This window comes from Rousettus aegyptiacus, unplaced genomic scaffold (assembly GCF_014176215.1).
Source record: "Rousettus aegyptiacus isolate mRouAeg1 unplaced genomic scaffold, mRouAeg1.p scaffold_m13_p_10, whole genome shotgun sequence".
Classification (NCBI taxonomy): domain Eukaryota; kingdom Metazoa; phylum Chordata; class Mammalia; order Chiroptera; family Pteropodidae; genus Rousettus; species Rousettus aegyptiacus.
In genome coordinates this window covers 49,494,161-49,521,204 of record NW_023416285.1, presented here as the reverse complement: position 1 = coordinate 49,521,204, position 27,044 = coordinate 49,494,161, and the positions used below count along the sequence as shown (strand labels likewise).

General features: G+C 34.6%; 1 protein-coding gene across 3 annotated transcripts; it reads right to left on the bottom strand.

Moving 5' to 3' along the window:
- Nucleotides 1–874: 874 nt before the first annotated feature.
- Nucleotides 875–26,605, bottom strand: NUP54 (nucleoporin 54). 3 transcript variants are annotated; one of them, XM_016156031.2, is made up of 13 exons: nucleotides 26,475–26,599; nucleotides 25,606–25,767; nucleotides 22,681–22,764; nucleotides 22,442–22,588; nucleotides 18,027–18,253; nucleotides 16,364–16,551; nucleotides 15,364–15,560; nucleotides 13,966–14,020; nucleotides 13,426–13,519; nucleotides 6,006–6,113; nucleotides 4,100–4,219; nucleotides 3,684–3,794; nucleotides 875–1,506 (listed from the first exon to the last, which is right to left on the bottom strand). In XM_016156031.2, exons 1-13 carry the CDS (start codon nucleotides 26,539–26,541, stop codon nucleotides 1,378–1,380), a joined length of 1,689 nt encoding a protein of 562 aa, XP_016011517.1. In that variant the 5' UTR covers nucleotides 26,542–26,599; the 3' UTR covers nucleotides 875–1,377. The 3 variants fall into 3 exon arrangements, with proteins under 3 accessions (XP_016011517.1, XP_016011515.1, XP_016011516.1); XM_016156029.2 differs by lacking the exon at nucleotides 25,606–25,767 and having other exon boundaries at nucleotides 26,475–26,605; XM_016156030.2 differs by lacking the exons at nucleotides 6,006–6,113; nucleotides 25,606–25,767 and having other exon boundaries at nucleotides 26,475–26,605.
- Nucleotides 26,606–27,044: the final 439 nt, after the last annotated feature.

Genomic DNA, 27,044 nt, shown 5'->3' with positions numbered 1-27,044 from the left:
TCTGTGGATGAGGATGGGAGTGTCTATCTTCTGGTCTAAGAAGAAAAAGAATTTGTCTTCCATCACTGTCGGAATTGTTAATGAGTAGGAAAGTGTAATGAAAGAGGGTGGTATATAGAGTAGTGTTAATAAGTTTGCATGCCGTAAACTTGGCAAAAGTGGCTGCAAAATTCTAGCAGCTAATTTGGAAATAATCGATTTTAAAGTCCCCAGTCTTCTCTGCAACTGCTACCTAGTCTGCAGCTGGGCAGAATTCCTCAGTGGGCTCTGAGGATGGCCTCTGTGTATACAGTGCAGCACACTCTTCACTGTCCTCATAACAAGCACAGTGGCAAGATTCATGCCAATGCATCACACAGAAATGCAAAGTTTAAAGCATTTCTAAGAGGAGCCAACACGATGCAGCCTGGGTATGCAATTTATAGTCAGAACAATTGTTTAAAATTATCTGGTTGTGAATGACTATGTCACATTACGATGTCTAATTCAGATTTTCTAGTGTTTTTAGATACTAAAGACGTATTAAGGTTTTCTTTATCCTAGATGATACCTGAAGTACATTTATTTCCCAAGTCAAATATTATCAGCATTGATATAGTTTCCTCAGGAGGGAAAAATAGGACTTAAAACAAGGAAAGATTAAAATTCTTAAACTGTGACTATAATTTAATACTTGTGTAGACATGGTAAGTCTCCCAGAACCAAATAAAGCAGACAGAATTATATAAAAGTAATTTAAATGAATTTATTTTTTATTTTTAGAAATAAAAAGGTTTAAAAAACAAAGTTGTAAAAATGATAAAATGTAATTTTGTTATGTCCTAATCACTTAGGTGTGTTCTGTAAATTCCAAATAAGTAAAATAATATAAAAATATATTTTCAAATCTTTATAGAATGAAAAGAAAACCACATTAATCATTAAATACTCTTGAATTTTTACTCCTCCCACAGATGAATTTCACAAATATAAAAACTGATACACATTTATATTCTAAAGTACAAATCTCCAACAGCCAAGTAGTCAAACAGTTTATGTGCAAAGTAGGTATTTCATATTTACTTGCTATGGAAAGAGTACAGGCTCAATAGAGAGTAATCATTAAACACTGATTATTTTTAATAGAAATGCTGTTGTAAAAATGTACGATAGTAGGTATTTTTGGTAATGATGTACTTCTCGAATCTTTCAAAGGCTATCTTTGAAGGGCTGAGAAGTGACTTATTTCAGATTTGAAGAACAATAATTTGTCAGTAATCTCAAAAACCAAGCCAGGAGAGGATCGTTTTTCCCCCTATGTGGTCGGTTTCATTCTTAAGGAAGGCGTGATGTAGCAAGAAGATACATTACAAATCTTTAACACATGTTTGTGGACTGTCAACTAAAAACACCACCTCTGACGTGGATGGCTTCATTCAGTCCATGTTCTACCAACTTTATATCTTCTAGATCATCTTTTATGATGCTAATCAAGTGGCTAAGGCCTTCCTGTTGTTGTTTCAAATGCTAGAAGGAAATAAAAAAAATATTAACTCTTAAACTGCAAGCTACCCACAGGAAAGATGACTTTTTCAAAATTTTGTTAACAATACAGCATTCAGTAACTGCTCTAAATATACTGGGCATGCATATTTAATCACTATTGTATATTTTGCTAACAATTTTTATGACCTACAGTAAAATATATACTATAAAAAGCAACAGAATCAAATATATAATGAATATCTTCAACAGAAGTTTTACAGAAGATACAGATGTGTTTTAGATTCCTTTTATCGACCTTTAATAAACAAATGTATGATACTGAAACAATGCAAAAAGGCACTCAAATATAGATGACTCACAAAATAATCATTCTGAAAACTGAGAATTTTCATCTGTTGCAGTACACCAAGTATACAGTGACAACGGTGATAACTACAATCGCTAACATTTTTGAGAATCGTTCTCAGGTGTTGAAGCAATTTTAAGACCTTCAAGGATATTACCTAACATTTCAAATCCTTTTGAGCACCCTTTGGGATACCATTATTTTCTCTACAAGTAAAGAAATTAAGATATAGATAAGTAACTTAATCATGTTATAAACAAGGTGATGAGCCATGATTCAATCTGAAAACAATATACTGCTTTTCATAATTTTAGGTGTTTGTTTCTATTATTCCCAATTTTACTATATAAACTCTTTAATTCTTTATTTCAACATGCTGGAATCTTCCTCAATTCTACTGCAGACATTTGCAATGTAATCAAGAGTATGTACACTTTCAAAGAACCAAAAGCCAAACTACTTTTTTAAAAAAAATTTTTTTCAAACTAATTTTTAAATGCATAAAATGGAAATAACCAATTCTGAAGTACATAATAAAGTTAGAATTGTTGATGACATTTATAACCATCCAAAATCCTCAGGGCCATGTCAATAGTCTTACTTGGTATGTAACAAAGTTTACTATATGAATATATTTTCTTCAGGCACAGTCAATGGTTAGACAGCTCTCATTAAACCAATCTGTATCTATATTAATGAAAAGCTAGAGCAATACTTCCCAACTTTATTCATATATGAGCCTTAGACAAATTTTCAGAGATTCTGGACACCCCAACTTTCACCCAGGTTCCCTGAGGGCTGAGGGGATCAATAACTCTACATATTTATATGTGGCATACAAATTTGGAAGGTATGGTAAGAGCAGTTACTTCTTAAATTAATGGGCATACAAATCACTCCATGATCTTGATACAATGTAGATTTAAGTAGGTCTGGAGTAAGGACTAAGATTCTGTATTTCTAACAACCTCCCAGGTGCTGCTACTGCCACTGCCGATACATTGAGTATCAGGATCCAGGAAACTCCGGTGCCTTTATTACTTCTGAATTCATTCTTTCTTGGGGGGAGAGAGCAATTTACTTATTTTTTTATTACGATAAAATACTGTTATTGTTAAAATTGTTTTAAGTGTACAATTTATTTTTCTATTTTTAAGTGTACGATTTGGTAGCATTGAGTACATTCACATTGTGCAACAATCACTACCATTTACAGAACTTTTTCATCTTCCCAAATCCTGTACCTGTTAAACACGAACTCCCCAGCTACCTTCCCCTCAGCCTCAGGCAACCACCATTCTATACTCATGAATTGGATGACTCTAGGTACCTAAGTAAAATCATAAAATATTTGTCCTTTTAAACTGGCTTATTTCAGTTGGCATAATGCCTTTGAGGTTCATCCATGTTACAGTGTGTATCAGACATGTCCTTCCTTTTTAAGGTTGAATAACATTCCATTTTAAGTATATACCATGCTTTGTTTACCTACTCATCCATCTCTGAACAATAGGGTTGCTTCCATAATTTGGCTCTTGTGAGTAATGCTGCTATGAATGTGGATGTACAACTATCTGTTTTGAGTTCCTGCTTTCAGTTCTTTCAGGTACATACCCAGAAGTAGAACTGCTGGATCATATGGTAATTCCATGTTTAATTTTTTAAGGAACTGTTTTCCACAGTGGCTGCATCATTTTACACTGCCACCAGCAATGCACAAGGGTTCCATTTTCTTCACATCCTTGTCAACATTTGTTTTCTTTCTTTTTTTAGTTTTGGATAATAGCTATCCCAGTAGATGTGAAATGGTGAATTCACCTCTGTAAAAGTGCACTCTAGTTGCAACACTTACCTGCTTGATTTCTCGTAATAGATCTGCATCTATGTAATATCTTTCTTCAGATTTAACTGCTCCAAAATGATTCTGCATCCTGATTTGGGACATTAGTTCATTCAGTCGGCCCTAAAATTAAGACTGAGTCAAATTATACCCGCTAACAACAGCAACTATTTCTAAAAGAGAATGCTTTCTTTTAAAAGAATGGTTATTATTCTACAAAAGGTGTCTAATTCTTCCTCTTCACTATTTGAAATATTGAAATAAGCTAAATAACATCACGAATAAGAATCTACTTTAGAAAGGAAGTTTTGATAAAATGAATAGTTTTTAAAAAATTATATAGAATTCCTCTTTTTAAAGACCAAACAACATTTTTCTGCAGATTCACCTGAAACAAATTCTAGCTTTATAGTCTTATATGTGCTTACCTTAAACTGAGTAGGTGCATTTAGTTCACACTGAATTGTATCTAGCTGAACTCGCAACTGCTCTTCATCAGCTTGGATGGCATAGCCACTCTTCCTCTGAATTTCTTGTTTGATTAGGACCTATACAAAGGAGACCCACCAATACCAACAGAATTATCTCTTCTGTTATACAAGTAATTTTATTACAATCAGTTGTTGAAAGAAATCAGCTTAATAATAACACTTAACAATAGAGTATGAATCTTAACAGTTCAAGATGGGAATTGTCCATTTTTATTAAGTACACTGATGTTTTTAATGGCTGCATAATTGTTCATGCATTATTAACTGAACAATTTATCCAGTTCCTCTATTGAGGGGCATATATTTTGTTTCTAGCTGGACACTATCAACAATGTTGTAGTAAATATTTTTGAATACATATCTTTATTTATTCACATAGAACCCCTGAGATTACTGGGTTTAAAAATATGTGTTTCCTGTGTAACAGAAGCTGCTAGGTTGCTTTCTTGAAAGATCCTAACAACTTAAATGCATAAGCCACAAAGGAGAATACCCTTTCCCCCACATTCCTGTCAGCAATAAGTTGTGGTGTTTAAATTTCTCCCAACCTCAGGAATGTAAAGGGAGCACTTTCATATCAACTGCCTTTATATATTCTTTGCCCATATTTAACTGTTTGTTTTTTTTTTTTTTTTTTTTTTGTCATAGGATCACTTTGTATAATATGAATCCACTACAGCTAAAAACAGTGCTGTTTCCAAATTCAAATTCAGTATGAAATAAACCCACTGGATTGAAATATCACCTTTGTCATATAAAATATTAAGATACACTTGTATCTAATTTCTGGATTCTCTATTCTGTTCTTTGGATCTTTATATGTCCAAACTTATGCCAATCCCACACTGATTTGATCAGAAGAACTTTAAAATAGATTCTAACATTTAGGGTAAAGCAAATTCCCTTCATTATTTTTTGTTCCCCCGGAAGCTCTTCAGTGCAACAAATTTTGACACTAGAGGGAACAGAGGATTTTCTAGCAAAACTAAAATAACCAAAAGATAAAAATCTTAATAGAAGCAGATGGAAAAGTTCTTAACTGGGAAAAAATTGTGAAAATGCATCTATGCCTCATAGTGTCACTGTTGAATTTTGTCTAACCACTAGAGAGCTAATTCCAAAGTTACAATGGACTATAACTCAGCAATAAAAAAAGAGAAAAAGTACTGTTCTATGTTACAGCACAGATGAACCCATGTGAAGACAGTCACCACACTACATATATGATTTCATTTATATGAAATGTTCTAAATAGGCAAATCTGTAGAGACAGAAGGGCTGGAGCGGGTAGGAATGAAATGACTGACTATTAATGGGTATGGAGTAACTTTTTAGGGTAATGAAAATGTTCCAAAATTGTGGTGACGGTTACATAAGATTTAATATACTAAAAACCACTGAATTGTATACTTTAAATAGGTAAATTGTACGGTATATGAATTATATCTCATGAAGCTGTTTTAAAAAATAGGGAAGTTGTCTATACTTTTTTTTGTCTATAATTAACGAATTTTCTAACAAAGTCAAAAATGTATTTTTCTATTTTTAGGAAGACCAGATATTAATGATCTGACACATGCTTTTCGTTGCATCAAGATGCGTTTTTTTCTTTGCTGCTCCCCCTCCCAATAAGATGTGAATTTTAATACCAATCCTGAGACCACCCATCCAACTTCCAGGTCTAACTGAGAAAGTTTGGTACTTTCAGTTTCAGACTATTATTATATTATTACCTTTTGGTTTGTTTGTTGTTATTGTTGTTTTTTCTATTGCAAAAATCCACATTTAGCATGTCTATCACAAAATAGTTTTATAAATGTTGAAAAAAAATCCAAGTTACTACCTGTAAGGTTCTATGAGAAAGGTCCATGAGTTTCCTCTTATATTGTGCAATTTTGGCCATAGTTGTAGTTTGATTCTTCTGTAATTCACTAATATCTTCAGATATGATCTGTTTAAAACAAATTTTTTAAAGGTCAATCAAGTATAGGTATCAACTAGTTATACAAAGTCTAATTTCTAAAATGAGTGTGAGATTCATCTCTCAAAATTAAATTTGCCTTTCTATTTCTTCTCTTTGTACATGTAAAATTTAAAGTACCATTCAAAAATTACTTTAGAGCTCCAGGAAATTTAATGATAAGGCAAAGTGTATAGAAAAATAACACATATACTTCAGAAATAATTAAGGAATTTGAGATAATATTATGGAACAGAGCCAACAAACAACCAGGCCATGAATGGAAAAAGATCTATAAAGTGACATCCAGCGTGGGAGGAGGGAGGGGAGCATGGGGGAGGAGCTTAAGAGACAACTCTACTCTCGAAAATATGGTATAGTCCAATATTAACGGTTACAGGATACTTTGGAGGGAGTGATCAGACTAGACGGGAAAGGGAAGGATATTAAGTACACAACCAAATAGATTTTTAAAAATATCTCTGGATTTCCTCTTTGCTCATCTGTGTTGTAACATGTAACAGTACTTTATTCCTTTTTTATTGCTGAATTATAGTCCATTGTAACTTAGGAATTAACTCTCTAGTGGTTAGACAAAATTCAGCAATGACACTATGAAGCATAGGTGCATTTTCATAATTTCTTCCTAGTTAAGAACTTTCCCAACTGCTTCTATTAAGACCAAGCAAAGAACAAAGGAAGTGTTAACCTTAAAGACTGAGAATCCCATTTCATTACAGCTTCCCAATCACAACTACTCACATAATTGTTCCTATCATGATCATTCTATGGCACTGGTTTATATTGTTATAAAAAGAAAGAGGGCAAGAAGATTATACAAAACATTTTAGCATGTCCACCTGCACATGGCACTCTTTAAAGAAGTTTGTCAATGCCAGGCCATGCCGAAGGGAAAAAATTAGGTGGCCACGTTTTCTATTATGTAACCTCGGCACCCTCCACACCCCAGTTTTGAAAAGTCAAGAGGGCTTTCAGAGATAAGTAATTATAATGGTATCTACACCAGCAATAACTAAGAAAATATAGAAACATGACCATTCACAGTATTTGCTGACAAAGGCTAAAACAATCTAGGAATTAACTCATGAAAGAATGTACAAGATTTTTAAAGAGAATATTTTAAAACTTTCAAATGATATAAAAGACCTCAATGAGTAAAGAAACATATTATTAAATCGTTTCCTCATGAACATGTTAAGATTCAATTCTCTACAAACTATACCTTTAATGTAATTTCTACTAACACTCTAGCATTTTGAAAAAGTGACTCTAAGATACCTATAAGGATCTTAAAAAACTCTGAAAATTGGAGATTTACTCTACCACATATAAAAATATACTATCAGAGCCATAAGAGAAAAAAATGTGAAACTCATTTGAGAACAGACAACATCATATATATAGGAACTTGGTTTGATCTTTTGATAAATCATTGGGAAAAGTATCAGTTTTTTTGTAGATGACAGTGGAAGAAATTGGCCCACTATTTAGAGAAAAAGTTGGGTTCACATCATTTATCTATATATAAAGTTGAACTCCATGAAGAAAGAAGACCCAAATGTGAAAGGTTAAACTATAAAATATCAGGAAAAAAAGTAGGAGACTTAGATTCTGGGATGAAGAATGATTTCTTAAGCAAATTCCAAAAAAGGATACGAGGCAAAAAACTGATAGATATCATTCATTAAAATTAAGGTTTTATGTTCAACTAAAGACACCAGAGAGAGATGAGATACTAGGAGATACCTGTAATCTTATAAACTGAAATTCAATAAAGATATGAATCCTAATAAAAAAGCTGGCAAAAAAATACGAACAATTGATTCTGGATAAGATAACTACATACATGTCGGTCTATCCTCTATTAAATATAGCTTTAAAATTTGAAAAGAATGCCCGGGAAATTATTCGAGGACTCTCAAAAATAAATAGTTGCAGGAGGATCAGGGAAGAAGACATGAATTTGAAGTATCACTGAAGTGATGGCGAGTTCACCATTTTTTTCCCCCTCAGGTATTCCCTTAGTCTGGTTTCCACAGTTCAAAATCTGGAAGTGGGCATCATGCTGACAGCTCCAAGAAAAGCCTATTGGATTTGGTGTAAGGAGATACATTACATAATATCTAGAGAAAGGTTTCTCAACCTTGTCACTACGAGTACAGGGATACCTCAGAGATACTGTGGGTTCGATTCCGGAGCACAATAAAAATATCACAATAAATAAGGCAAATTTTTTTGGTTTCTAGTGCATAAAAAAGTCACGTTTACACTACACTATAGTCTATTAAGTATGTAGCATTATGTCTAAAAAACAATGTACATACCTTAATTTTAAAATACTTTATTGCTAATAAATGCTAACCATCATCTTAGCCTTTACTGAGTCATAATCTTTGCTGTGGTGAGTCTTGCCTTGATGTTGATGGCTGCTGACTGATCAGAGTGGTGGTTTCTGAAGGTTGGCGTGGCTGTGGCAATTTCTTAAAATAAGACAATGAAGTTGCTGCATTGACTCTTCCTTTCACAAATGATTTCTCTAGCATGTGATGCTGTTTGATAGCATTTTACTCATGAAGCTTTCAAAATTATAACCTCAAACCCTGCTGCTGCTTTATCAAGGAAGCTTATGTAATATTTTAAATCCTTTGTGGTCATTTAATCAATCTTCACAACATCTTTCATCAGAAGTAGATTCCATCTCAAGAAAACACTTTCTTTGCTCATCCATCTCATCCGTTAGTTATGAGATTGCAGCAGTTCAGTCACATCTTCAGGCTCCATTTCTAACTCTAGTTCTCTTGCTACTACTTCCACTACATCTGCAGTTACTTCCTCGACTTAAGTCTTAAACCTTTCAAAGTCATTCATGAGGGATGGAATCAAACTTTTCAAACTCTTGTCAATGTTGATATTTTGAATTCTTCCCATGAATCACAAATGTTCTTAACGACCACTAAAACTTTCCCCATATCAGCAATAAGGCTGTTTTCACTTTCTAATCATTCATTAGTTCACCGGAGTAGGACTTTTAATTTCTTTCAAAAGCTTTTCCTTTGTATTCACAACTTGGCTCACTGTTTGAGGTTAGAGGCCTATCCTTTAGCCTACTTCAGCTTTCAACATGCCTTCTTCACTAAGCTTGATCATTTATACCTTTTGATTTGAAGTGAGAGACTTACAACCCTTCTTTTCACTTTTACACTGAGGCCATTGTAGGTTATTAAATGGCCTAATTTCAATATTGTTGTATCTCAGAGAATAGAGAGGCCTGGTAAGGAGGGAGATAGGGGAATGGCTGGTTAGTGGAGCAGTCAGAACACACACATTTATCAAGTAAGTTTGCTGTCTTACATGGGTGTGGTTCGTGGAGCCCCAAAACAATTACAATAGTAACATCAAAGATCATTGATCACCATAACAAATATAATCAAAAAGTTTGAAATATTGAGAGACTTACCAAAATGTGACACAGAGACACAAAGTGAGCTAATACTGTTGGAAAATGGCATGGAAAGACTTGTTGGATGCAAGGTTGCTATAAACCTTCAATTTGTAAAAAATGCAACCTTGGTGTAGTGCAATAAAACGAAGAACAATAAAAAGAGGTATGCCTATATTAATTTGGGCCAGATAATTCTTTGTTGCAATGGCACTGTTCTGTACACTGTGGGATGTTTATTGGCATCCTTGCCTCTACCCCTAGATACCTGTCGCACTCCCCAGTTTTAACAACCAAACAAGTCTCCAGACATTGCCAAATGTGCCTTGGGGGACAAAATCACCACCAGCACCACCACCACCACAATCTCCAACTGAGAGGTACTGCCCTAGAGCAACCACTAAAGAAACTGATAGTTGAAATGACAACAAATTAAAAATAAAATGCTTAAAAAAAATCGCCCCCCCCCCCAAAAAAAAGGCAGAGAAGAGGAAACAGGAATGAAAAATAGAGGGAACAAAAAACAAGCAATAAAATGGTAGGCCTAAATTCCAACTTTATGTTGTTTATTAAAGTCATTTTAAATATGATATACATTATGCTCTGTATAACAATGTTTTGGTTGATGATGGGCCATATATGTGACAGCAGTCCCATAGATTATTATAATGGAAGTGAACAATTTCTATCACCTAGTGATGTCAGAGTTGTCTTAAGGTCATAGCTCACGCATTAATCACGTTTATAGTGATGCTGCTGTAAACAAGCCTACTGCACTGCCAGACATATAAAAGTGTAACATATACAATTATGTATAGTACATAATACTTGATAATAAACTGTTGCTAGTTTATGTATTTATACTTTTTATCATTATTTTAGAGTGTACTCTTTCTACTTATAAAAAAGTTTGCTGTAGAACACTAGGCTGTGTTATGTCAGTAACCGCTTCATAATCTGTTTACCCCATCTCCTGATTACATCATTCTCTTGTGCTTGATTTAACCTCATGTTGTTTTATACAGTAGCATGCTGTACAGGCTTGTAGCCTAGGAGCAATAGGCTGTACCATATAGATAGACTAGGTATGTAGCAGGCTCTACCATCTAGGTTTGTGTAGGTGCACTCTGTGCTACTCACACAATGACAAAATCGCCTAACACATATCCCTGAATCCATTCTCCTCAAGTAGCATGTGACTCTACGTAGGTTAAAAGTAAAAGGATAGAAACAGATATATCATACAAACACTAATAAAAAAAAAAATTACATAACAATCCTAGATACATATGTACCTAACAACAGACCTTTAAAAAACATGAAGCAAAAATGAATATAATGAAAAGGAGAAAATGACAAATCAATTGTAGCTGGAAACTTCAACTCTCCTCTCACTGTAGAACTAAACAGAAAAATCGGTCAGAATATAGAAAGCTAAACAATCTACTAAATGATCTTACACTAACAGAAAATACCAAGAACAGCAGAATATACATTCTTTTCAAAGGCATGTGGGTTAAAAACCGTAACAAAATTCAAAGAATTGAAATCATACAAAATTCCCTCACCATAACAGAATCCGACTAGAAGTCAACAATAGAATAACAGGAAAATCTCCAAGCATTTGGAAATGAAACATACTTCTAAATGATCCATTAGTCAAAAAACCCAAACAGAACTCTCAAGGAAAATTAGAAAATATTTTGAATGGACCAAAGATGAAAATACAACATTATCGAAATTTGTGAGATTCAGATAAAACAGTGCTTAGAAGGAAATTAATAGTATTAAATGCTTATATTAAAAAGATTAAAGGTCTCAAATTAATAACCTAAGATGCTACCTTAAAAAATTAGAAAAATAAAAGAAAAACCAAAAGCAAGAATAAAGGAAATGTTTAAGAGAAGAAATTAATCAAATAATAAACAGAAAACTAGAGAAAATCAATGAAAACCTAAGAAAATGAAGGGTCTAGATATGTCGCATGCAAAATCATGCTGGAATTACAGTTAGAGAAGAAATACTAAAAAAGGAAGAATAATTATGTTTGAATATCTGTAGAGCTGTCATGGGAAGCACAGTGATAACCTATAGAGCAATGCCAAAGAAAATGGGTGTAAATTATAGGAAGGTAAATAAGATACACTGATTCAATGTAAGAGAGAATTTGTATCAGAGCTAGCCGACAGTGAAATTTTAACCATACAAGGGCTTCACTTCTTTGATACAGCTCTTTTTCTCTGATTCAAACAGGCTTTGCCTAATACAATAACACTGTGACTCACTTGGTTTTTTCCTGCCCTTACCCTTCCACCTTTATATGCCTACTCCTTTGTTCCAAGACATGAAAGATTGGTTTTCTGATTTATTTTCTTGGATATCATTGGAAATAAAATCTGTCCTAAGAGGAGCTGTAAAGTTAGGCGTACCAGTATTAATGTTAACATTAATGTTCAAAATAATCATAATTATATGACAGGCCTCAACAATTAGAAAGCAAATGTACCTTACAACTCTCCCTCTGACTAGAGGAAATGAACACCATGTCTCATTGCAAGTTTGAGCATTTCATGATAAATTATTGTCCCATAAGTCCCTTATAGGTATAGATCAACAAAACTTCCATTGAAATGGAAACAAATGACAGTGGGGATTGTAACTGTGATTGTTTTATTATAGTTTTAAGATTATAACCATTTTTTGTCCTTATAACCTCATTCACATTTTTATGTAAATAAAATTGCCTTGTTAACTAATGTGTTACTTGTAGATGAACAGCTTGCTTGCTTGAGAACCATAGGCTTCAAAGGAAGCTGGCTTCATTTCCAGACATCTGAGTGCTAGAAGACTGCCTGCAAAAATCCTTCCCAGACCTCCTTAGCAGAACATGCTGCAAAGGACTCCATGGGAAAAGAGGAGTTCCTTACCCCTCCTTTGTAATTCCTTTGTTCCACTTACCTTCCTTCCAGGTGGCTTGAGAAACAAGCCAAGGCCAGGAGACAGGATAAAAAGAGAAGACAAGATAGTAGGCCCAGAGACATTCTCCTTCCCCTTCAGGATGTGGCTTGGAATTTCTCCCTTGTCCCTTAGTCAGCCCTTGTTCCTTACCCAACCCTCTCCCTGTAACCCCTGCTGGCACTGAAGCACAAGCTGCAAGATGGTCAGATGGTCTTTGTGACAGCAGTCCACCATCTTCTAAGGGTGCCAGCTTTTGAATAAACCTGCTTTCTGCCCCACAACCCTTGCCTCTGGACTATTGGTTCATGAGCGGCAAGCAGCCACACCTAAGTTTGGTAACAAAATGGGTTGCTTCATAAAACAGTAAGCTTTTCATTACTCAAACAATCTGAATGAATATCTCATTGGAAATTCCATTTAGAGAATTTAGAGATGACCTTTAAGACCGTTTAGTTATTTGATTATGAAAGTCTACTTTATAAAATATTATGTAGATTTAAGCATTTAATAATTTAAATCTGCTTCATTAACCTACAATTATACTGTGACAACATGAGAATCACAGCCTCCATTTTCGTAAGACCTCATAATAAAAAGTGTTTAATAAAGCAAATAATATTCATTCTCTGGCTGGAACGAGAATGGAAATCTAATTTGCTAAGCCAACAATTTTAAATTCATTGTTAAAATACATCAAATCAGATTTACATGATTTTGGAGACCCTATAATAAAAAAAGTAGTTGCCTAAAACTATAATTGTTAATTTGCAGTATATACTATATTGTTTCCCTATATAACAAAATAATAACACACATGGTAAAAAGAAATGTCTGTGATCCCTTTTACTATTCCCAGAGCCAGAAAATGAAGCTGAAAATGCTTACATCTAATCTGGTCTGATGCTGCTTAGTCATCTGATCTTGAACCTTCAGTCTTCGAAGAAGTTCTTTGAAACCCACCATTGGTACAGGAATTAACCTGAAGAAATGCAAGTGGTCAATTTTCAGGCCCTAAATCTCTTACAAAATATGAGAACTTAAGATTTTAATGATAACATTCATATAATTTCACATTAAATTTCTAGGGTTTAGAGACAGATCTAGGACTATGAAATCAACAATGTTACAATCAACAATGTTACACTGCAGAGATTTATTTACCCTCCCTATTTTACAAATGAGAAAACAGAGTTCAGTTAAAAGTTGCATTATTAAATGCAAATATAATCAGGGTATTGGTACTCAGATTTCAATGTTTTCACCACACTACGCTGCGGTACCACAGTCAACGTTCTGTAAAAAGCAACAGAAATGAAAATAAACTCATTTCAAATGTAAGAATTATAATTAATAGCTTAAAATTTTTTGCTTTCCTAATAGTAAATATTAGTTCTTATATGAAAACAAACATGAAGATACACTTACTTTTCAGAATCAGGGTTATCCACCTTGGCTTGTTCCCAGATAATAGGATCGACACCTACCACAAAGAAAAAAATTTTTCTAAAAGAAACTATTTTCCATTTTTATATTTGTATGGGAAAGGCCTTCCCAAAATAAGATGCAAAACCCATAGCTGTAATGAAAAATGGCTGTCAAATATGGCCACGATAAAAATAAAAATTTTTGTGGGATAAAGCTAAAAAATCTATAGATAGAAAGAAAATACCAATAGGATAACCTACAGGATAACAGATTAACCTTCAGAGTATAGAAAGAGCTCCTATAAATCAGGAAGACAAACAAAATCTAAGCAAATGGGTAAAGGACATGAATAGGTAGTTCACAAACAATACAAACGTGGCTAATAAATTTACAAAAAGATGCTCAACTTTACTAGTAATCAGAGAAATCCAAATGAAAATAGGTATTAATTTTTTGCCATCAGATTAGCAAAATTATAAAGATTGATAATCTTCATTGATGACACACCAGAGCAAAATGAGAAAATACTAGAAAAATGAAAGATATGAGAAACTATGAGGAAAAACAACACATTCCTGTTATGAATGTAAATGGTAGAACTTTGAAGAGCAGATTGACAGTAGCTAACAACATATAAAGTATACATAATCTTGACTCAAAAATTTCTTTACCGGAGATCTAGTCTAAAAAAAAAATACATACCCATGTATTCTAAGACATATTTACAAGGATGTTAATTGCTGCATAGTTTATAACAGTGAAAAAATGTAGAAAACTAGAGGTTAGGTCATGTAAGGTATATTCACGGTATTCCATGCAGTTTTTAAAAAGAGTAAGATTTACCTTTATGACCCGACATGGAAAGTACTAAGAAATACTGTAAGGGCAAGATGCAGTAAATGCATAGGGCAGAATCCCTTTTTTAAGGACTTCCACGTACATATGCTTGTATTAAAATCACAGATAAAAGACTAATAGCACAATAAATTATTAATAGTAGTTACTTCTGTGAAAAGGAGATAAAGAGGATCTGTCATATAGTCAACCTAGTTATGCCATCTAGAATCTTTTAGGTGAGAACACATTCAGGTTTTAACCTGAATACTCAGTTAAAATGAGAGATAAACTAGACAAAAATAAATCAAAATATTAAAAGTAAATTACCTTTGGGTAGATGGATTATGGACAATTTTCTTTTTGCTTGTAATTTCCCCAAATTTCTAGCAAACATATTAGCTATATATAATAAAAACACTCAAAACTATGTCCCAAATAAACAGACATGCGATAAACTGACACTAGTTTTTAATAACATTAATAACCAATACCTCCCAAAACAGAGGACGCATATATTTCTAAGTCTTTCATTTCCTCAACTCTATGCGTCTTGAAACATACCAGCAGGAGGATTCTGCAAAAGCTGTTTGATCTGTGCAGGAGAAAGTTCTGTTCTAGTCATTGAAAGAGTTACACCAAGTTGCTGCAATTGTGTTTTTATATTGGTTTGTTCAAAATGTGTATATAGTGTTGTAGCTGGAACTCTTCTTGAAGTACCATTCGGAGAACGCTCAACAACATAAATGACAACTTCTGTCCTGGGGAAAAAAATAACCAAATTATAAAATATGGAGCATATAACTCATAACCATAAATATCGATGCACTATGTGATTGTAAAAGGGCACTAGCTGAATTCAGAAATGGTTGTTTTAGAAGGAAATTAAAATATTTTTTAACTTTCTGAAAATCAGGAACCCTTACTTAATGTTATGTTCAACTATTAAATGAACTTAAATGATAAAGTTAAAATGAGATTAAAGGCAAATAAGAGTGTAAAATGTTTGCTTAGCTACAAAGTCCTATGTAAATATTATTTATTATTTTTTCTAGATTCAAGAAGTATTTTGGAAATTCTGTTAAGTCTATGGGTTGTTTTACTGCAAGTTAAGACCAAGAAGTAAAATATGATTTCAGTTATTCTATCTAATAATAATAATTCTTCTAACCCAAAGACAGCCTAAAGCAAATGTCTTGCCACTAAGTGTGAAAATTACAGGACAACAAAAGTTAATCAATCATATTTATCCACGAATGAACATGAATACTCATCAGTTAACTTTCCATTAACCTCTCTGTGGCTCTTGATTTGTATACAGCCCCAATTGTTTCTTCCTGTTTCTAAATGAAAAAATCTAAGAAATTACTAGCATCTATTTAATTACAAAATCCAAGATTAAGAAAAAAGCTTTTAAACGTTTCTATGTAAGTACTGAAAAATCACTAGCTGAGAAATAACATTCTGCTCTGAAATTTAATTGTTTTAGCAACAAAAACACTTTGGATCACTCTCTTTGGGCCAAGGCACACAGAAATAAATAGTATATTTAATGTATACTTACTGATCATCTGGCAATGTTTTAATACCCTCTACATTTACAGTAAGGGTTTGGTTTCCTGCTAAAACTTTATGCAATGATTCTACCAACTGCTGTTGCTGGCTTCGAATATCTGTTTCTTTTTTGTTGAAAATTAAAACCACTAGCCCATCTTCATCTTTATTATTGGGCATACAACTATAACCTACTGCCTGTGGAATGAAAAAATAAATAATATCAAAAATATGTACAGATCTTAAATCAGGTTATTTAATATTAATAGATTCATATGTGCTAAAAGAGGGAAAACAGCTTAATGTCTAGTAGTAAAGGAAATAACGATTCTTACCTCCTTGTGCCCTAGAAGGTCACACAAGTATAAAGAGAAATTATTTTACCCAAGAAATTTATAGAGTAAAATTAAAATTTCAATGGACTAACTAAATAGCATTCTCCTCTGAAAAACTTTGATATTATTGTTAGGTGTCTCTGCACACTACTGAAATAACTGTCATATAAAAATGACTACGAAAGTCATGGACCAAAATGTAAGTTATTTTACTACATATCAGACTCATGGAATCTTAAATTTTAGATATATAAAGAAATGATTTATTAAATAAGTACTTCTAAAGTAAAATAATAACATAGTCAACTTATACATACTATCAAGAATGTCTACGTCATTTTATGGTTTTCTGTAATATGAAACTTATGTAATGGGGTAGTTTTTTTTTCACATAATATTAAATACGACAAACTATCTTTCTAGGGAATTAATCTTTTAGATAGAAGCCTTTTATCTTTTGTCACCGCTTATAACAAAAGGTTCTGAAAAGAATTTAAATTCACTCTGGATTAGTTCATTATGCGTTTTATCATTTATGTTATCAATTTAAAAATTAAATTGTTACAGTCAACTTATGTCTACTGTATAGTCAATAAACACTTTTTGTCAGACTGATGAGCTAATGAGATGTTCCCTAACAAGATTGGCTAGTCGCTTTTTATTGTTTAATCTTGTTCAAGGGTCTAATTCTCAGCTTTGCAGCTCCAAGGACAGGCTTATGTTTAGGTTTCAGAGCCTAACATAGGTCAACAAAACTCAAAAGAGGCTGAAGTATAAACTGGATTGCAGTATGCTAATTTGTTATAAAAATTCACCACAAACTGACATAAAAATCCCTCAATGGCTGATGAATAGAATCTTTGAAAAGTCAAATTCAAATGAAAAGGTTATATGTTTGATAAGCACAGAATGAGAACAAAGAAAATGCACTACACTGTTTTAACAGGTTTGGCATTCAGCTATAATAATGACAATAGGAATGTACATGCCAACCAGAACAGGTAGCCCTGTCTCCTGATTAGGGTACACTTTCCCGGACAATGTTAGATGACTATCACTAAATTCTAGTTTTACATCTCCTCTTTAAAGATGCCAGGCAGACCATTTCCCGTCTGTTAACACTTTTTCCTCAGTTATAAATTACATTCTAGTCACACCTTTAATCACATGAATGTAAATCACTTTTATATTACAATTTCTGTATTTCTGAAACAAAAGTATAATTGTACGATGCTCAAGGTACTTAAATAACAATTGTTTTCTTATTATTATTTTAATCTACATATCGTATTCTCTTACACACACTTTCCAAGTGAAGAGCAAAAGCAATATTAATACCTTAAATCGGCAAAAGGGATTTTCTTGTGTGAATTCCACTGGTGGAATGTTATTATTGAAATATCCTTTTCCTGTTCCCCAAAAGGCCTGCAGTTGATTCCATTTTGCCAAAATAGCATCTCTCTCATCTCCTAACAGCGTTGGAGCAGAAAGAGCACTTGCAGTATTTATCAGTTGGTTGGATTGTGCAGGAGCTTGCGTAGGCTGACTGAAGAGACCACCTAATGCTAAAAATATACCCCAAAATTAGTATTTCAAAAAAAAAAATCAATTCAGATCCTAGGTATGGTAGGCAGAATATTGCTCCCTGCCCCCAACAAAGAGGTCCACAATCCAATCCCCAGAATCTGTAAATATGTTTCTTTATACAGCAAACAAGACTTTGTAGATATGATTAAGAGATTAAGTTGGGATTATCCTGGATTATCAAAATGGGCTCAACATAATCATAAGGGTCCTTAAACAGGAAGAGGGAGGTCAGATAAAACAGAGATCTGAAGATGTGATGCAGCTGGCTTTGAGGATGGAGGAAGGGGCTACAATTCAAGAAATGCAGAGAGACTCTCGACGCTGCATAAGGCAAAGGAATGGATTCTCCCCTAGAGCATCTAGAAGTAACACAGCTCTGCCAACACCTTGATTTTAACCCAGTAAAACCCATTTCTAGACTTCTGGTCTCCAGAACTGTAAGACAATACATTTTTGTTGTTTTAAGCCACTATACCTGTGATACTTTGTTATGGAACAATAGGAAACTAACATACCAGGACAATTCTTATAATGTTAAATTGCTTTTCTAAAGGCATCATTTTAATACAATTAATTCCATTACCAGAACACAAACAGGCTCCATCATATTAGATCCACACAAAAAAAAAAAAAAAAAAAAAAAAAAGCACAGTTATAGAAAAGTAGAGGTTGTGAAGCTGCAAAATTATTTTTTAAAACAACATTTATTGCTGTTATATTTGTATTTTAAATACAAATTGGATACAAAGATACAAAATAAACAAAAAGAATCATTATATCAGTGTTATATCATTATCATCTTAATAAATACTTTTCCTTCTCTTATTATAAAGAAATATACAGTGAAAACAACGAATGGACCAACCATCAGGATTCCAGGCTTAAAGCTTTAGCAGGCTGTGCAACTGGGGCAAGTCACTTAAACTCTGATAGAAAGAGACAGTGAGGTTGTTAGATCGGATAAATATTTCCGAAGTACAAGGTAAGTATCCTTGGTACATGATATTACAGTTGTCAAGCAACAGCTCAGTCACTAAATGACTTTTAAGTGAGATAAATTAACTATCATCTATACTGATTTACATTCAGCTTCTCCTTTTACACTTCACACTAGATTACAACCACACTAGTCTCCTCACAATTCACTAGCTGAAAGACACTGAAAACTCAAATTATAAAATCCAACAGACTCCTTTCAAGCCTGAGCATATTTTATTTCTCATACATTTCTACCTTTTCGGGGTCCTCGTGGCTGTTGAAAATCTTTAATTTTCACTGAAAAAACATCCTCGCTGAAAAGCTCTTCTCCCTTGGATTTCCTGACAATACAGTCTCTTCTAGTTTTATACATACACCCTTTCATCCATCATTCACCATGCATTCATTCAACAAATATTTACTGAGTACCCACTGTCAGACATAGAACTAAATACTAAGAATACAGTGGTAAACAAGACACAAAGTTTATTTAAATAAACTGAGTACATCAAACAAACATTAACAATTGTGATAAATGCTTCAGAGAAGTACAGACTATATGAGTATTAAGTGAAGAAGCTAGGCAAGCTGAGAAGGTGTTAAGAAAAGGGCCAGGGTAAGAATTGTGGTTGAAGTGAGATAGAGAAGAAGGTCTTTGGAATAAAAAGTAGATGGCAAGGATGTGAGTACATGATGCTAAAATAACCCAGGTTCACAGCAGTTGTTAGAAGGAAAAGCAAGACTAAGCCAGTTGCCAAAGTTTTCAAATAAGAGATACCATCTAGGAAGGCAGTAGATAACTGAGATAAGACATATCATCTCAGACAGTCAAGTGCCTCATATAAGCAAGGGTTTTAAAAAATAAGGCAACAGCTCCATAACCTTCACAGATTAAACTCAAAGTCCTTCCAACAGCAGATCCCGAATTCATTATGCTATGCCATGCATTCAGGCATTTGTCAGTGTTATTCCCTCTGCCTAGAATACTCTTATCTGACTTTAACTGGTTAATTCCTTCAAGATTCAGCTCTTCTTCTGCATTCCATAGCACCCTGCATGGGTGTTCTCATATACATATTCGATAATTGGATGTTTATTATTCTATCTAATTGAATGTTTGTTATTCTCTCTCTTTGTAGACTAAGCATGGATAGTGGTTTTCAACCTCATCTATCTGACGCCTGACATACATCATACACTCAATAAATGGCCGCTACATAACCAAATACCCATTTCATTCTGAAAATGAATAGCACCATATCCAAATTCCCATTTTTCCTAAAAGTGCAACTACAAGAACTTATAATTGAAGAGACTTTATTTCAAGAAACAAAGAAATAAAACTTCTTTTCCTTTCTTCTCCTTAACTACTTAAATTTCCATCAAACTTTGTATTTTCATGAGGATAATAGAAAACATGAATGATTGGAACACTAGAAAGAATAATTCTGAAACTACTATTATCTTAGTCCTATTGATTAGACAATTCTTGAAATTTACACTTAGTAAAATACTAATCTTTAGACTAATTTTAGCCAATCAATCAAGTTACCTAAGAAAAATGAAACAAAAGTGATTTTAAGAGACAGCAGACAGGAAAAGTGAAGAGTATTACACAGGAAGACAAGGAACTTGAATTTATGTTCCTATATTACTTCTTGGGATATATATGGAAAAGTCACAATCATTCAGTTTCCTCTCTTCACCTATAAAATGGAAATACCATGAGTATTATTTCATAGGGTTCTTATGAGAATGAAATAAATTAATCCATACCACACCAGCTAGTAAAGAAGCTATCAAAGACTAATTCTGCACTTGTGTAAAAGAAGCTGAAGAAGCTCCCACTGGCCAAAGATGGAACAACTGAAGCATCAATAAGGATAATAGCTGCAACGGATTAAAAAATATCAAATAGTTTAAATACTTGAGTTCCTAACATTAAAAAAAAATTAATCCGTCGCTTTTGGAGAATAATAGGGAACTGATTTTTTATTTTGAAAACTAATAATAAAGGGATAGAATCAACCAACTAATAGATAAGGAAAAGCTTCTCTTTATAGAAGTATTTCAACAAATATATGGAAAAAGAATCATAGGGTAGGAATAAGACCATTTTGCAACCCCTAATGAATTAATAGATCTACGTAATGATTACCAACAGTTACTGCTAACGTCAGGAAAACTAGAGGCAATCAGACATCATATGCCTCTTTATAAAGAATACACCATTACTTTCTATAAAGTAATCTTGCAAACAAACAAAAATCTGAACTAGTGATATAAATAAATCCCTAGATCCAACCCAACTTATAAGAAATACAGAGAACAAAGGAATATGTTATATCATACCACAGGAATGCAACCAGTGAAGTCTTGACTGAAAAACCCTATGGGACAAATGATTTCTTCAATAAATTGAAAAATAAAATAGAGCTAAAAGAGGAACTTACAGAGATTTAAGACAAAGAAAGCAATACTATTTATACACTTGAATGACAAAAGTAAGGAAGTGATTATCACAAGACAGGACCATATAGTTCCTTTGGTGGGGAAGGGATTGGGAGGGGAATGTTGAGGGCTTCTAAACTGGCTGGCCAGGGTCTCCCTCCTGATATAGGCAGTGGTTATAAGAGTATTCGCTTTATATATACTTCATTAAACTGTACTTTTTTGCAGTTTTCTGTATTTGTATTATTTTTATTTAACAAATTTTTTTTTGTTTGTTTATTGTTATTATTTATGCCTACAGCACCTAGTCTTTCTAGGTGATCTCTCATCCAAGTACTAACCAGACCCGACCCTGCTTAGCTTCTGAGATCAGACATTGGGCTTGTTCAGGGTGGCATGGCTGTAGACCATGGACCATGGCTCCACTGGGGCATGAACCCAGGACCTTCTGCAGACGTGCTAACTGCTACACTATGGAACCACGTCTCAACCAAAAATTTAAATGGAATGATATTAAACCTAGCAGGGCTATAATCCTACTCATGCCAATCAGTCTTCTCCCTAGTTGCTATCGTCATATATAAAGTTGAGAAGTAGTAGCTTTTGGAATCCTGTGAAATATAATACTTATAATTCTTCAAAAAAAGGTACCCACTAAAGTGTTTTGAACAGTGCACTCAATGATGTTAGCTATATTGTTATGGATTTATATTGGAAGATGAAAACCTTATACTTACTAGTTTGCTGCTGCTGCTGTTGCGTATTAAACCCTCCAAATCCCAGTCCAGTTCCCAAACTAGTACCTAAACCAGTACTAGTTCCAGTTGTTGTGCCAAAACCAGTACCAAATCCAAAACCTTTGTTCTGAGTACCACCGAAGAGTCCTTTGAACGAAAAATGGAAATTGTGTAAGTTAAAAAAATAAATCTGACCTCTAGCTCATTTACTTCTACAAATGACTTATGATTGTTCTTACCCGTAGTGCCTGTGTTAGCTGGAGCAGAAAAGCTGAATGCAGAACCTGCTGTTGTAGATGTTGTCCCAAATCCTCCAAACCCACCTAATTATAAAGGGATAATAAAACAGAAAGAATCTGTTGTATATGTTAAGAAATAACTTACTTTTCCAATTATTTTATAAGTAATTGCTACATATAAACTATATTGATCTAATTTTCCTTTCTCTACTTTCAACATCATTTTTTAAAAAACTATTCTACTAATCAAAAAGTCAATATGTTGTATGAAATAAACGACTGAAGTAGAAATATCACAATGCAATATATACCTTTCAACTAAAGGGGTGATTACATTATAGCTAAGAAAACATGTTAAGCCTATTGACATGTGTTTCACAAACTCAACTGCCTACAAGATTTAGGCTGATAATATTAATGAGTGGAGCAGACTGGGTATTTAATGACTGGTACAACTGTTCAATGTGAATAGTTTTTAAAATGGCAGCAGTTCCTCAATTCCAGCAGATTATTGCTGCATAGAATGGTAGGTTAGTAGTGCTAGATACTCCTATTTTTCCTAGGAGAAATAGAAGATTTAGATTTTCTACGTGAAATTTACAGAATTTTTAACCCTAATTCAATTAGGTCTGTTGTTGTTGTTGTTGTTGTTGTTGTTGTTATTATTTTACAACGAATAGTGTGCCAAACAGATTGTAATGGGAGAGTGTCCTGCCAGTTTGCAACCCTGGCTTTGGTCAATTAGTTATATTCTACTTTAGCTTACATTTCTACCTCATCTCCATTGACACTAAAGAAAACATGCCAATATACTGACCTCTATACAATAAGAATGTGTTTCTTGAAGGAAGACATGAGGGAAAGAAAACCACAAGTAGAAGGCAGTGGCAGGGAAGCTGACTAGAGCTATCATAGGCCTTTCTCTGTACCACAGTTTGACATCTCTGACAGATACACAAATTTCATTTTTGAGTAAATGCAGAGATGAAATTATCTTAACTATATCTAACTTGACATATGAATGGAATGAAATACTGGCCAATCTAAAATTGCTTTTTCTTTCTTATTGTCAGTCTTTACCTGATTATCAATGTAGTGCCAAAAAGACTTTTAAGACAAATGTTTGAACTATTAGTGCTCCCTGAGTTCTGCCACTGGTTTTTTGGAATTCTAACTTTTAATCTCATGTATTTCTGGTATAAGAGACAGAGATTCATCAGCGTTGTAACATAAAAGATTTGAGAAGGGAATAACTCCAACCCTTTGATATTTGTCATATAATTCTGATATGGAAAATTACTTTAGACTGTGTGTTACCTGCAGGCACAACCAAATACTCTATTTACTGTAGGTTCTGTTGCAGTACTGCAAACTGTGAACATTTTTGCTAAAAATCACCTAAAGTATAAACATTGTTCTTAATCTTTTTCTTAACTCCACATTTCCATAGAAAAACTAAGATATATTCTGAATTGGCTATATGATAAAAATATCGGTCGGGATCTTATCATTCTCCATAATACCAAATGTTTATTAGTAATAGTGGATCTGAAAGGATACAAAATAAAAAAGTCAACAAGAACTTCTATCAGCCCTTTGCTGAAGGCTAAGTTAATGAACATATATATAAAAGTATTTAAAATAGTTATCACAATTCAAAACTTAACAGTAATAACTCCAAATGAACATATCAAGCAAATACCAAAGGTTTATTTATTATTGGTGAATTACAATACAGCTGAGTGGTTTTATTCAGAAACACAAATTTCAAAATGTTTCTGATTTACCCAATGCCAATTTTAAGCAAACAGGGAAAAGTAAATATACCAAATAACAGTAATGTGTGATCACTTTAAATATATCTTAATGATAATGGATTATTTTATCTCTGGAATTTTCAAGGTTTCTTTCAAACGTTTTCAAATCAGATGCCAAGGTGATATTCACACTGCAGTAACAAGTGACTGCACAAAATACCAGACTTCCAAAATAAGTTTTAGTGTATAAGTGTTTACCAAATGCATATAATTGGCATGGGCATAAGTGGCATAATGTAAGAGAATATGGACAATAAATTCATATACGAGCAGCTAAGGAAAAAGACTTCTATTGGGTCACTGTATGTAAAGTATACGTAGACCTATTTTAAATTTATACATATACGGACACACTACAGCTTGTGTTTGCAAAATTTCCAATAAGCTTAAAAGAATTCACCTATAACTTCATAATTAATTCTTTGATCACAAAGTTATCTAGCCTACCTTTTAGAACTCAATGCTGACAATAAATCAAATTGCTCTCTCTGACCATTTCTCAAATTATTCAGTAAAGAACTGAGAATCCTTTCTGTAGTTACATAACTTATAGAATATATACTAATTTGCTGAATTGAACAAATACATTATTACTATTATACAGGTTAAAAAACAAGACAGGTTACTGCTGTTCGTATAAGACTTGTTCTCTTGGGAAACACAAGGACAATCAAATGAAATTCCAATGAAAGATGCAGGAAAAACGGAAAAAAAAAAAAAAAGAAAAAAGACCGCAGGAGTCCAAGAATCCCAAGAAAATGGGCCTGAGTGTTAAACTTGTACTTTGGACGAGGTATCTTATAATTTGGAAGACATATTCTACTCGAAATAATAATCCATCCCAAATTATCACTTGGGAGTTACATTCTGTTCAGTTAAATGTTAAGTTAAACTTAACAAAGGAACATTATAATTTGCAAGACTTCCCAAACCTAAATCTTTTAAGACAGTCAAAACTTGATAACAAACGTTTTTGATTCGACGTTACGAGAGAAATTTCCTTTCCTTATTAGACAAGTCGCTGTTCTTTCCCAAACTCTAGGAACCACAAAATATTCTTGGACTCCAGCTCCCAACATTCGTTACACATACGACCCGCAGTATCTACCTGCACTTGCCAGACTGTTACCAAAATTGAACGGAGTCGCCGAGGTAGTAGAAACACCGAAATTCCCAATATTAAAGTTCACTGCAGGATTAGCAGTTAATCCGAAACCCCCAAAATTAAACCCACTGGCGGTGGAGTTGGCAGTCTCAAGCCCACCAAATCCTGATAGGCGTGTAGGCAAAGAAACAAAAAATTTAAAAGGGGAGAGGGGAAAGAATAAAGAAGAAAAAAAAGAAAGCGAGATCAGGATTAGAAGAGTCTGCAGGAAGTTTCACAGAAGTGAACAAAGACAAACTTTGACTTTGCTCCAAACAAGTTAAGAAAGCGGAGGAGGTGTAGGGACAGGAGGAAGGAGCAGGAGCGTGAAGACCCCCAGCGAGGACCAAAGGAGCCGGGACGAAGGCCCCCGCCCCTCAAGGGCTGGGACCCAGGAGCTGCAGGGCTGAGCCCAAGGGACGCCCCCAGCCCTATCCTCGCGGGGCCCCAGCAGCGGGAGCCATGTGAGCGTTCCCGAGGGTCCTGGAGGCTGAGGTGGGGAGCAGAAGGCGGGTGTCCGGCAAGGGAACGGAGGAGCCGCCTCCGGTCTCTCCGAGTCCGACTCTGTGGAGGCAGGAAGCGAACCCTAGGAGGGCAGAGCCCTGCGGGGACCCACACGCAGCGTGCGAGCTCCGGGTTGGGCCTCGAGTACCCCTGCGACCTCCCCAAGAGCAGCTTCGGCCCACTCCGCCCCCGCAAGTCCTTTTCTGAAACCCTAAAGCTTCCGCGCCGGCAGAATACCCCAGTCTCCCCAACCCGGAAAGTCTCGGACCAAGGGGGCGGACCAGAGGTCTCCCCTCCTCCCCAAGAAAAGGTCTGAGGGTATCACTCACCCGCTGGGGCCGCGGTGGCTGCAGAGGTGCCCGAGGTGCCCGAGGGAGCCCCAAAGTTGAAAGCCATATCGCGGGTGCAGAAGACCAAAGCGGCGCTCCCGCGACACTCGGTGCACTCCTCTTTTTGATCCGGCGGGGAAACTGCCCCAGTCACACGGAGTTCCGCCTCTTTCTTGGCCTAGCCTATGAGGCCTGAACTCACGAATGGTGTAGTGGGTGGAGGATGGAGAAGGAACGCCCCTGTCCCGCAAGCTTCCGGGGGCTTTATGGCTTCAGGCGGCGGAGTGTTACGACAGAGGTGAAATGCTGGGAAGCTTGCAGGGGTGTGCCGCCTGAGAGCCCTTACAAGCTACTTTAGGGAGGTCCCTGGGAAAAGATGTGCAGGAGAGTGCACGATTGTGTGTAATGAAGACAGGATAGGAAAGAAAGCCAAATCCTCATCCTCCGTAGTGGGAAGCCAATGGGTAATGCTAAACTGAAAATTCACGAAGTATCGTGTCATGTACAGTCATGCGAGTAACTTTAAAAAATAAAAAAAGTATAAAAGTAGTGCCTCTGAGAATGATGTCT

Coding starts and splice junctions, on each gene's coding strand:
- NUP54 (XM_016156031.2), bottom strand. CDS start 26,541: ATGGCTTTCAACTTTGGGGCTCCCTCGGGCACCTCGGGCACCTCTGCA. Junction 18,254..22,441: donor ACAGCAGCAGCAGCAAACTA/GTAAGTATAAGG, acceptor GTATATTTTTAG/CATTAGGTGGTCTCTTCAGT. Junction 16,552..18,026: donor ATCCCTTTTGCCGATTTAAG/GTATTAATATTG, acceptor TTCATTCCACAG/GCAGTAGGTTATAGTTGTAT.